The sequence below is a fragment of the Protopterus annectens genome, chromosome 2.part0 (genome assembly GCF_019279795.1).
Source record: "Protopterus annectens isolate FY-2018-M chromosome 2.part0, PAN1.0, whole genome shotgun sequence".
Taxonomy (NCBI): domain Eukaryota; kingdom Metazoa; phylum Chordata; order Ceratodontiformes; family Protopteridae; genus Protopterus; species Protopterus annectens.
The window spans coordinates 596,736,314-596,749,335 of NC_056728.1; the positions used below are offsets into that span (position 1 = coordinate 596,736,314).

Consider the following 13,022-nt stretch of genomic DNA (forward strand, 5'->3'; position numbering starts at 1 on the left):
TATAGACATCGTATGTTTGTAGCATATATGTACATTTTACAGAGCATGTATTATACATTCTGTTTATTCTTTACACATATGGTTTAGGAATGTTTTGATAGAAATAGAAAAGTACTGATTAATACATGTTTTATACAACTTCTAATAGAACAGCCTTTTACTGCTGTTACAGTACATCATTGTGTAACCCTTGTTTCAGGCTGCTGTGACTTTTTCATTCTATCTTTATCCTAATAGCTGGCTGACCTGGCAGTTCTAAAAAACACTGCAAAGTCTTATATCTAGTTTACATCTGTTGTCTGACATCTGATTATTAGAGGAATTATTTTCAACATAAATATTTGCTTATATTAATAATTATGCCTTGATAAAGAGAGGAATTATTCATAAGCACTATCTTATCTTGGCTGATGCCCTTTTAGCCAGGCATTGTATTTCCATGCAGCGTTGCATTACTTTATGCCACTGGAATTCACATAAAAGATTGTTCACACATGCTGCTCAGGGAAGATTTCGTAATGCTGGTGTCTGAAAGATTTCTATAACACGTCCCCAGGCTTCTCTAGTCTCCCTGGATTTGAAGGTTACTCATCTCCATATTTCTATTCACTCTGTCTTCAGCAAATTTTTACATTTCTCTGTTTCTTCCTCTCATTATCAGTTCTCTGCTTTGCCTTTCATCTTTCCACAGCTCCAAGGGTATTTACCAAATGTCTGGCACCTGTTGTAGCTTTCTGCAGATTTCAGGAAATCCAAGTATTCCCTTATCTAGATGATCTTATGATTCAAGCCCTCTCTCAGCAGCTTCTGCTTTAGAATCTATGCCTCATTATGCTTCTGTTCAGTGTGGAATACGCTCTTGATTTCAAAAAGTCAGTGTTGACTCCTTCTCAAGTATTTCTGGGTTGCAGGATTCGGGTCATTCCAATGTTGGCTTCTCTTCTGCCTCCCAAGGTCCCGTCTTTGACAGCTTACTTCTAGTCTGTTCTTCCTCTTCCAGTTCTTCCTGCAAGGGAATTTCACTGAGCCCTGGCATTGATGTCATCCAGCATTCCCATGGTTCCTTTAGCCAAACTCCACATGAGAAAATTCTGTGATATCTCAACACTGTGTGGCTTCAACACTGGCACCCTCTGGAGTTTCCATTCCCGTATTTATCATCTCTCAAATTTGAACTTCACTGGCGGTTTGACAGATCTCCCTAAATCCAGGTCTGCCTTTTCAGGTTCTTGTTCCTACTGAAGAGCTGTACACTGATACATCCGATCAAGGTTGGGGAGCTTCCTCCCAACAATCTGAAAGTCCAGGGTTTTTGGTCTCTTCAACAACTGGTAGACCACATCCGTATCAGTGAGATGAGGCTCTAATCCAAGCTGTTCAGGCACTTCACTCTCTTTGGATTTTAGGTGCTCTGAATGTTTTTGCAGACAATACCACAGTCATGTGGTCCATCAACAAGCAGGGGAGCACAGAGTCTTACATTTGCAGGCTGGCCACTCAGGCTTGGGATTTTGCAAACCACCATCACTTGGATCTTCTAGTGGTTTACAGCAGTATAGGAGCAGAGTCTTTGAGCAGGTCCAAGATACATTCTCTTGAATGGATGCTTCACAGTGAGTTATTTTTGGACATTATACAACAGTGGGGTACTCCTGGTACTCCTCAAGTAGATCTTTTGCCGGTTTTATATTAGTTCATTGCAGGTTCACTTCAAGTGAACCTCCATTCATTGAACAAAACCCATTGAATGTTTACTTCAGTGAACATTCACATCAGCGAAGGATTTACGAAGGGAAAGGAACTAGTAGTGTGATCTTGAAGTTAGCATATGTAGTTGGGGGGGTACGGGGATCTCAAACATACACCTAGGTTTGTTTAAAATACTCCAGTGTGTGTTGTGGGTAAGTGTTGGGCAAGTAGTTACTTTACCCGTGTAACACATTCAGTGAAGTGAACATTCGCTGAAGTTAATGTTCAAAGTTTTTGTTAGATGAATGGAGGTTCGCTGAAGTGAACCTTTGAAGTAATATAGACCCCTTTTTGCCTCCCCTCTGAACAGAAAACTTTGTTCTGTTCCAGAGTTACAAGCCCACTGGCTTGGAAAGTGGACACCATGTCTTTTTCTTGCAAGGGGATGTTCCTGTATGTTTATCTGCTTTCCAAGTGGCTTGCACTCGATCAGGTGGGACACATCCAAAATCTTACTGGTAACTCCAGTTTGGCCCAGACAACACTGGTTCCCCCTTCTCTTTCACCTGGCCAGGGGACATCATCACAAGTTAACTCACAGGCTGGATCCTCTCACACAAGACAAGGGATCTCTTTTTCACCTTCACTTATCTACTTTTCAGATGACACTTTGGGTGATAGGGTTTTATTTATTTATTTTACATTTGTTAACCGGGAAAGTCCAACTGGATGCATATCCATTTTCAGCAGAGACCCAGGGAGAAAAGCTCCAGAAATACAAGAATAATTTAACAAATACAGTTAAAAATGTAATACCAACAGTTCAGATAACAATTAATGCAAAGAAAGATTGCAGGAGATAATAAGCTGAGAGAAAATTAGGGAGTAAGTTTGGGTAGTAAGGTGTAGGGAGCAGTATAATAACTGAGTAGAAATGCCAGAAGAAATGAAGAAGAGAAAAATCTAAAGCAGTGAGCATAATAGAGGTAGCCTGAGGAGGGAGATTAACCTGGTCTAGAGCAGGAACATATCCAGTGGTTGGTGAAATAATTTTTGCTGCAATCTTAAATTTTGTTAGAGGGGGTTCGAGGGTTAAGTCAGGAGGAAGTGAGTTCCAAATTTTTGCTATGTAATTGTAGAATACTGAGTCACCGACGTGATTGCAGGATTTAGAGGTTTTTACCATTAATTTATCAATAGATCTCAGTGGTCTGGTACTGATGTAAGAGATAATTAAGGGTTGTATACCCTGAACTCTGCCTGGTTGGTTAAGTATTCTATGGGCCATTGTAAGCTGATTGTAGTAGGTTGGGGAACTCGAGCCATTTTAGTAGTTTTAGATTTTGACAGTGATGTGTACGATAGGTAGCCCCTGTAGCAAATCTAGCGATATGGTTGTAGCAGACAGTTAATTTATTTAGTTCAGTTTTAGAGAGGTTAGTGAGAATGGGGGAGGCATACAGGAGAGTGAAAAGTAAGTGGGCGCATGCTATGTTGGCTCTGGCCAAAGGGGTTAAGAAAGCTTTGTTTCTGTATAGTGAGCCTAGTTTTTTATTGTTTTTTTTAATTATTTGGTTAACATGAAGGTCAAATTTCAGACAATTGTAAATTAGTATCCCAAGTAGTTTGGTGTGGCTATCAGGGGATATTATGGTACCGTTAGATGTGATTCTGAAGGTGACCTGAGGGGAGCTATAGGTTGGGGAGAACAGCAATAACTTGGTTTTGTTAGCATTTAGTAGTAGATGTTTGCTAGAGAACCAGCTTTTGACTAAGTTAAATGTTTTCTGGGTCTGGAACTGGAGTTCTGGGAGGGAGTTGGCTGAGCAGAGCAAAGTAGAGTCGTCTGCGTATTGTACACAGGTAGCTTCAGCGATGGCTGACTGTAGATCATTAACAAAGACTGAGAATAGTAGAGGACCTAATATGGAGCCTTGTGGAACTCCTAATGAAACGGGTAGAAGGGTGGAGAGTCTACCTTGCCAGATCACAGCCTGATTCCTACCTTGAAGGTAATGTTGAAACCAGTTGATAGAATGATTATGTAAGGAAAGTTTATGAAGAAAGAGTATTAGCTTATGATTGACCATATCGAAAGCTTTACAAAGGTCTAAAAAGAGAGCCGATGAGATTTTTCCTTTGTTCTTATTCTGGTTGATGGTATCTGTGAATGACAGCAGTGCTGTTGTGGTGCTATGATAGGGTCTAAAGCCATGTTGTGAGTTTGTGAGAAGTTTGCTCTGGATTAGGTAGTGCATAAGCTGGCTATGAATACACTTTTCCATGATTGTGGCTAATGGTGAGAGGATGGCTATGGGCCTATAGTTCGATAACTCTAAAGAGTTTCCACCTTTATGCAGAGGTACGACATGTGATACCTTCCAGATGCGGGGAATGGTGGCTTCAGTAATTGTACTATTTATTAGGATCAAAATAGGGATAGCAATGACATCAGCTACCAATTGTAAGTATTCAGCTGGGAGCCGGTCAGCAGCAAGGGTAGTTGGTTTAATTTTAGTCAAGAGTTTTCTAATGTAACTAGTGGGGACAGGTTGTAAGCTAAAGGTCTTCTCGTCATTGGAGACATTTAGTTCCAGACCATCAGTAGAGGTGTTTCCTGTTTGGTTAGGGTGAGTATGGTATCAGTAAATAAGTTATTGAAAGTATCTGGTAGATTGACAGTGTTTGTCCCGGCCGGAGAAGAGGGGGGTGATATGGTAACATTGCCAGGCCTTAATATTTTATTTATACTTGCCCAAAACTTTTGTGGTTGATTTTGATGCTTAGTTAGTAGGTTATGGAAGTAATCTCTTTTGTCTTTTAGAATAGCTCTTTTTGTGTCATTCCTACGTTGCCTGTAGTACAGCTGGTCAGATGCAGATTTGGTGGTTCTGCATTTGGACCAGGCTGAGTTTCTTTCAGAAATCTTTATTTTGGTACTTTTAGTAAGCCAAGGTGCTGTTTTAGATTTAGCTCTGGAAGTAGGTGGGGGTGCATGTGAGTCTAGGATAGAGAGAAAGGTGGAATTAAAGTAGTTTACGGCTACATCTAAAGGCAAATGGTGGAGTATGGCCCAGTTACAACAAATTACATCAGATTGGAAGCTGTAGGGATTGAAATTCTTTTTATTCCTGATTGTCTGATAAATGGGCTGATGGATTTTATTAATTTTGTTATTTATGATAAAGTTTTGGAGGTGATCACTTAAGTCATCTGGGAGGGTTCACGAGGTATAGTTCTGAGGTTGACAAGTCACTCAATAACCCGTTAGAAAACTGGTTTGTTGGTTCCACTTTTTAAAAAATTAAAAAGTGTAACCAACAAACCAGTTTTCTAATGGGTTATTGAGTGACTTGTCAGCTTACTAGTTGTTCTAATATTTTGAATAGTTCTGAGGTTGTTGGTTAGTGAGTATCCAGTCTAGGACACTTCCTTTGTTACTCTTTTTATTGTGTATAGTGGGAGATTTTATTAGTTGGGAGAATCCATATAGGTTAATGTGGGTGGTTGGGGTTTGTGAGGAACATAGGTTCCAGTCTATGTTAAAATCCCCTAGAATAATAGTTTCTTGGGGATTAGCGTCCATTGAGAATACCTTCTAAGGTACCTATATTGTTACCTGGGGGAATGTATCCACAGACAATATTGATTTGTGTTCTATTGTTAGATTGGAAAAAAAGATAGAAAAAGAAGTTTTGTCACTAAGAAGAGGGGTGGCTTCACCCATTTTACATTCCACAGACATTTTAGTGGGCCCGGTGAAACATAATACACCAGGGGAGACTAAAAATAAAACACAAAATAAAACACAGAGGTACATGGGTGCATTTCCACTTCCAATAATGAATGAAATGTGGCACATAAGAACATTATAGAGAACAACTGGAGAGTCATTCTAGGGAACAAAGAAGTAGTGGCGACACTAGGATTGGTACCCAGATTTACATATAAGAAAATAACTAACATTAAAACTATGGTAGAATCTGGAAACAACACAGCCACCAGTGTAACTAGGGTAGGATGTAACAAGAAGGGCAACTTTGCATGTCAAAATTGCAAACAATGTAGGTTTGTTACAAATTCTTCATTTGTGACTCTCAGTCATTCCAATACAACTTTTTGGGCTAGAAACTACTACAATTGTAACAGTGAATATGTAGTATATATTGCCACATGTATGTCCTGCGAAAGTTACTACATTGGAAAAATAAAAAGAAGCTTAAAACACAGGATTTATGAGCACAATCTAGCTATAAAAAAGGACAAAACCAATTGTTTAGCCAGACGTGCACTATTATGTATTGATTTCAAAAAAATTGTATTTTTTGTGTTAGAAAAAATGGAAAAGGTTCCATTTGATGGAGATCTTAACAACACATTAGAGTGTAAGGAAGCATTTTGGCAGCTATATCTAGGTGCAGATAATGCACCTGGATTGAATGAAACTATAAATTTAAAATGTTTTTTAAAATACAGATGAACATGCATCTGTTAACATTTTATAGAAATGTATTATATTATATTGTAATTTTTTTTATATATTTTTTTACATTCATATTTATGGCATTTACAACAGTATAATAAGTATACTTATTTTTTATACATACATATATCTTTTTTCATTTTTTCATGTTCATTTTATTTGAATCATTATTATGTCATTTCCTGTATCTAATTGACAATAAGGAATATATAAAAAGGAAGTTTGGGTAAGGCAATCTTTTTCTGAAGAAGTTCACAAAATAAAAAGTGGATGAAAGCGCTAAACCTACTGTCCGATTGTGGTTATTGATTAGTGCAACAGGACTGGTTTCTTTTTCCTTTTTGTGTTTCGTGGTGGATTAAAAGGTTTTGTGGATCCAGTTTTTATTAATTTTAATATTGGCAGTTAAGATCTCTGCATTATTGTATGTGGGAAGGTCAGGGGCTACTTTGATTATTTCAAGGGTGTTTTATATACAAGTGCTACCCCTCCGACCTTAGAATGTTATAGCCTGGAGGGAGAATTTCATTGTCTCTTATGGCAGGATTTAGCCAGGTTTCTGAAAGACCAAGAATGTCTGGGTTATAGGTAGCTAGGAAAGCATATAAGCATGTAGGAGAGGTTTTGATTCCTTTTAGGCACCAATTTTCTGAGGCTGTGCTTCATGTTTTGCAGGAGGCCAGAAATTCCACTGCTAGAAAATCCTGTGTGGCTAAATGGAAGATATTTTCTTTTTGGTGTGTCGAGGAATACCAGGACCATTTTTCTATGGAGGTCACTACAGTCCTTTCTTATTTGTGTGAATTGCACAGTACTGGTTTTTCATATTCTTCTGTTGAAGCTCATTGGTCAGCCATTTCAGTCTGTCTGTCTGCATCTCAGTCTGCCTTTGGCTTCTAGTTTTGAAGTCAAACAATTCCTAAAAGGTGTCCTTCTTATCAGGCTCTGAAGAAAGAATTCCTCCTTCTTGGGACCTTAATTTTCTCTTGAAAAAATGAATTGGTTCCCTTTTCACCATGCCTATCATTCTGCCCTGCAACACTGTAATGGGATGACTGTATTTTTGGTGAATCGTACTTCTGCCAAGAGGATTTCTAAACTCCAAGACCTCATGGTGGTTCCTCCTTTTTCAGTTTTTTTGCAAGGAAAGAATGTCTCTTTGTAGTAATCCTTCATTTATGTCTGAGGTGGTTAATGATTTGTCCTCGAATCAGTCTGTTCATCTTTCTTCATTTTTTCCTTCTCCATAGTCTGATAGTGAAAAGGTATTACACACATTGGATTTACATAAGCAGGTCAGATATTACTTGGATAAGACTAAATGCATCAGAAAATCTGAGCAACTTTTTGTTTTCTTTCATGCCAGGAAGTTGGGTTTGGCTTATTCTAAGCAAACTATCTTCTCCTGGATCTCTTATGCTATTTCTTTTTGTTATTCTTTTCATGGCTAGCAGCCTTCCTCTTCAGCTCTTGCTCATTGTGCTAGGGAAGTAGCCTCTTGGTGCATTTGCAAGGTTCTGGATATTAGATCCATCATGGAAGTTGCTTCTTGGTCTTCTGTCCATGCTTTTATCAAGCATTACAAGTTGGATTTCATTTCCAGGGCCGGGGCAGGATTTTCCATGGCTATCTTTCATTGGTTTGTGAAGGGTTTTTCTCTGCCTGCCTTCCTCCTCCCATACTTTATAGTATTTCTTGTTCTCTTCTAAGTATAAAGAATACTGCAACAGTGATAAGGAAGGACATAGTATAGTTGTGGGGTTCCTATTACATTGTCAAAGTTTAACAACTTTGAACACCATATGGTCAAACCCATATGTTCAAAGTTGTAAAACATCGAAAAAAATAAATAAAAACCTTTCCTGACTGTTTTAAGCAGGGGGACAAGCCCTCCTGGACCCCCCACACCCCCCACTCTTTAAATATACCAAATCCAAAACCGCACTATAATGCAGTACAGTGCGGAAAGGGAATATTTCCCTTTATTACACTGTAGTGCGATCTCGGAGTTGGAATATTTAAAGATCGGGGGTGTGGGGGGGTACAGCGAGGCTTGCCCCCCTTTTTAAAACAGTCAGGTAAGTTTTTTTCTTTTTTTCTTTTTCTTTTTTAAGTATTTGAAGTTTTACAGCTTCGAACATATGGGTTCGACCATATGGTGCTCGAAGTTGTAAAACTTCGATCGCGTAATGGGAACCCCAGGTGTGTAAGAGCTTAGCATAACAGTAGATGTCCTACTTCTCACTGTTACAGTATTTGGTCCATTTCTCCTGCCCTCTTTTCTTTTTTGTTGCCTACTGCTGGCAGAGGGGTTTTCTCTTACATCTCTGTCTCCTTCTGTTTCACTTCCTGGATGGGCATGTTATTGTTTCTCTTGGGTTGCTGTGTTTCTTTTGGGGCACTTCAGTTCTGAGGTTTAGGCGTCTGTACATCACTTGTGTACCTTATGGCTTGCACATAACATGTGGAAGGTATAAAGGATTTGGCATACTGGGCAGATGTTGGGATATCTGGCAGAGGATAGCCTAAGTGTAAAGAATACTGCAACAGTAAGAAGTAGGAAAGCTACTGTTATGGTAAGATCTTGCAAACTGTACTTTCTCACTGTGTTTCAGTTTTCACCAACATTTCAATTGAATTGGGGACACTAAACTGACCATTGGAGTGAGTGCATGCATGTGTGATATGAAATAAAAACTTGGCAGACTACTTCAGTTTCCCCCTTTGCCTTGTAAACTGCACAGATAACAGTGGCTGTCTGTGAGGTCACTGTAGGAGTCTGCTGCAGCTTGTAAGAAGGGAAGAAAGAAAGCAGTATTGAGATATTTTGTATACATGTAGAGATACAACTGCGTGGATCGATTAGTTTGCTACTTTGTGTAAAAGCTTAGCTGGTAGATACTAGATGGACATAACCATGTGCCGTTGTAGCAGTTGCGCAAATATTTTACCAATAATTCTTGAATGGATGTGAGTAATACAGGATTTAATCATGGTTTGATCATGACGGCAAACCCTGAATGATCAATTAAACCCAACTATGAGTAAAATTACACACACACACACACACACACACACACACACCCTCTCACACATTAGATTATTGCTATTAAACAGTAACATTATTTAAGAAAGAAATGACTTAACTTTTGAACTAATGTCATTGTATGATAGGACCTTGTGTCCTTCCATCTCTTGTCTTGCCTGATAGACATCTGAGTAACTTATTGTACCTACATATGGCCAGAGGTGTACAGTACATTATCCTTGCTTTGTCAGTCTGTTTAGTTTCATATGAGTTGTTCATCACAAACGAATAGTAACAAGAATGTAAGAAAAGTCACACATGAATGTATAGTGGCAGTGGTTTCTGTTATTTTGTGTGTGTGCTGGCATTTTTATTTTCTTACTACAGTGTGTTTGGCTGTGGTTAATGAACTTGTTCTGGCTGGTAATGCTAGATTTACAGTGGGCATAATGATTGGTCTACCCAATCATTGCAAACATTTCTGAATAGTAAGGATGTTTTATATTATAATCTCGGTTAAAGTGCTTTATGACATTTTCAATAATTTATTGGAAACATAACAACATAATCTGCTGTGTAATACAGTAAAATAGAAATGTGTATGTTGTAAATCAGCAACAAACATAATCATGCTATGTTTTTTCCCCACTATCTCGCAGATAATGTGGATAACTTTTTGCCACCTGTAAAGACCCCAACATATCTGGTTGGTGAGAAAGCTGCCTTTTTTCCAGCACCACAGCAGACTTCTGCCTTGCAGAACATTTCAATTAAACATCCATGGACTGAAATTCAGTAAGTACTGTATCTGAATATTTTTGTTTTGCCTGGTTATTTGCATACGGGTGGTATACAAATGTGAGACATTGCTTCTTGTATGTTACACAGTTTGAGTTGGTTCAGCAAAAGGTAACCCAGCCCTTAATAGATGGACATCCAAAAGGTTGACATATTGGTTCTATTGCTTTAGAAAATATTCCATGTGTTTATATCCAGAATTTTGTACAGTGTATGATTTGGATTAGGGAGATAAATTAGCACAATTTTATGTTACAGTCTTTCTAAAGACCAAGCAGAAGAAATGTGAAGAAGGGGGAAGGGGCTTCTATCATCCTTATATAATATGACCTTGAATGCTCTATGTGGAAGGTTTTGATGGGCCATCTTCAAAGCAACAGACATTTTATTCATTTTTATAAGATTGTGAAGGGGCCATTTGTGCCAAGTGCCACCTACAGTTTGGGTGACTGTTTCTGAAATACTGGGGCATACTTACTCCAAGGAGGATATGCCATTAGTATCGAGTTTCCCTGCATGTACTCTCTCTTAGATAGGTGGCAAATTTTTTCATGATGAACACCCACATAAGCAACATTTAGACACTCATAGCACTCATGTATGCTACAGCACTGTTCCTTTGCTGGAGATATGCCACCCTCAGTAATGGGAGAGAGGCTCATATATTTGCCACTATAAGGATTATTCAGTTATACTGGGAGGTCACTCAAAAGGCACTCTACCTGCTGTGGGGCAGAAAGTTTTCCTTAATATCTTGAATTCGTTTAATTGCTTTTCAGAGGGGTAGTGAAAAGGCAGAAGTGGCTATTAGTAGTTTTGTCAAAGGCCAAAAAGTAAGGTACCTCAAATTGAAGGTCCCCTTCTTCCCATAGAGCAGAATTTTTTATAGAAGGTGTGTGCTATATGAAATACTCAGCTGGCTTTGGTTGCCATGAAAAATGGGAAAGAGTAAACAATTTCTTTCATTTTGGTAGTATGATTTTTTTTGTTAGATGAAATGGATATTTTGCTACAGCAAGACTCAAATAGACATTATTGCCCCATGGTCATTATTACTGACATGCTGGAGTTGGGTTATGTAGCCAATTGGACTAAACTGGATTTATGGGTTATCTGGCCAGTATTTGTTTTGTATGATTCTTTCGTATCGTAGCTTTCACATTTTTGAACATTTACTTTTTTCTGGTTAGTCTATTTTGTAGAAAATTTTAGATTTTGGTTTTAAGTTTAGTTTTTGTTTGGTTTTTAATTCTGTATTGTATCCTCTGATCTTATAAAGTTCTTTTTAAAATGGTTCAGCAAAAACATTAATAGGAGTGCACAGAGCAAATTTTATCACTCACCTGTGAGTTTAAGGCATCACTTTTCCGAATAGAACAAAATACAAGGAAAAAGCATGGAGAATTAATTAGCACATAAAATCCTATAAATACAGATGAAAGCTAGTAAACAGCTATTTAGACTAAAGCCCGAAGTGCTAAAGTATATTTCTTAAGTATTTATAAGTTGGTATATTTGCAGTGAAGTATACTCATATGAAAAGTGCCCCCCACCCCATTGTTTCATAGTAGGCTGTTGATTGTGAGGATCTTACGAAACTCAGTACCAGTACATAATAAAAGAATGAAGTCCAACTCCACACCATGGCTGACAAAAGAGACAAACAAAAATTGTGATAAAAAGGGATAAAGCCTGGAAACACTGGTATAAAATAAAACTCAAAATGGCTTCCAGCAATTTAGACATCTTAGAAACCTTGCAAAACTCCATGTCAAACAGGATAAGCAAAGATAATATACATATCTGCAAGAAAACATAAAAACAACCCCAAACATTTTTAGCCATCACTAAATAAACTACCCCACCCTGGTAAGCCCACCACTCCCTCTCCAAAAATAGACAATACAACAGACTCTATCCCCACACAGTTTAATTCCTACCTTATGCAATGAGTATTATCTCTCTTAGACACTAATACATCTCTGTCTACCCCTGTCCAGTGATAACCACCCACAGTTCTTCAATATTAGTCCAGTACGTACCTTGCGCATAAAGAAGTTAATCCTTAAATATCCTTAAATTAAAAACTAGTTCAGTAGCTGAAGACCAATTACCATCAGGCTACCTAAGAATGGACAGAGAAGTCATAGCCTTCCCTGTGTCCATACTAATTAATAGGTCCGTAGCAGAAAAATATGTCCCATCACTGTGGAAAAAATCCTATATCATACCACTGCACAAAGGGGGCACATCTACATAGTTTAATAACTACAGACCAATAGCTATTCTCTCCCTCTCTCCAAAATATTAGAGAAATGCATCCATATGCAGCTGATGCAATACCTAACCTCAAATAACCTGCTCTCGGAAACACAACATGGCTTTAGGCCAGAGCACAGCACCACTACTGGTCTACTATATTTTACCAATATAATAAACCAGCATAGAAACAGTGGTCTGCTTGTTTCCACCATGTTCTTAGACTTGTCAAAGGCATTTGGTATCATCTCGCACCAGCAACTGCTTGTTCGACTCTCCTCAATAGGACTTTCACAGTACTCCTTGTTGTGGTTCCTTAGTTACCTATCTGGAAGGCAAAAAGCTGTTAAATGGCAACAAACCTACTCATCCTTTCAACCAGTTACTACAGGTGTCCCTCAGGGCTCTAGCCCGGGTCCTCTGCTATTTCATGTATTTATTAATGACTTTCCACTGTAAAAACCTGGCTCAAAGAATCAAACATCTTACTCAACCCCAAGGAAACAAAGTTAATGCCTTTTAACTCAAAAATTTGCCAAAACCAAAAGCAATTTTTTTACCATAAAGTCAGCAAATAATACTGTCATTGAAACGGTAACTCACAGTAAACTTCTAGGCATTATAATAGATGCAAATCTCAAATATGACAAGAATGTACTGCACACCATTAAATCTACACACCAGAAGCTAGGCTCCCTTTATAGGATCAATGGATTCCTTACAGATATTGCAAGAAAAACTCTAGCCACCACCTTCTTATTGCCA

The 13,022-nt window shown here is 38.3% G+C and overlaps 1 protein-coding gene across 3 annotated transcripts in view; it reads left to right on the plus strand.

Annotated features, from left to right (window-relative positions):
• The window catches only part of TBC1D2 (TBC1 domain family member 2), a 1,250,316-nt gene that overhangs the window by 308,923 nt on the left and 928,371 nt on the right, over positions 1-13,022 (plus strand). For all 3 annotated transcript variants that reach the window (XM_044060977.1, XM_044060978.1, XM_044060979.1), the window contains one exon: positions 9,860-9,995. In XM_044060977.1, coding sequence (XP_043916912.1) covers positions 9,860-9,995 — 136 coding nt within the window. The remainder of the gene's footprint in view (positions 1-9,859; positions 9,996-13,022) is intronic.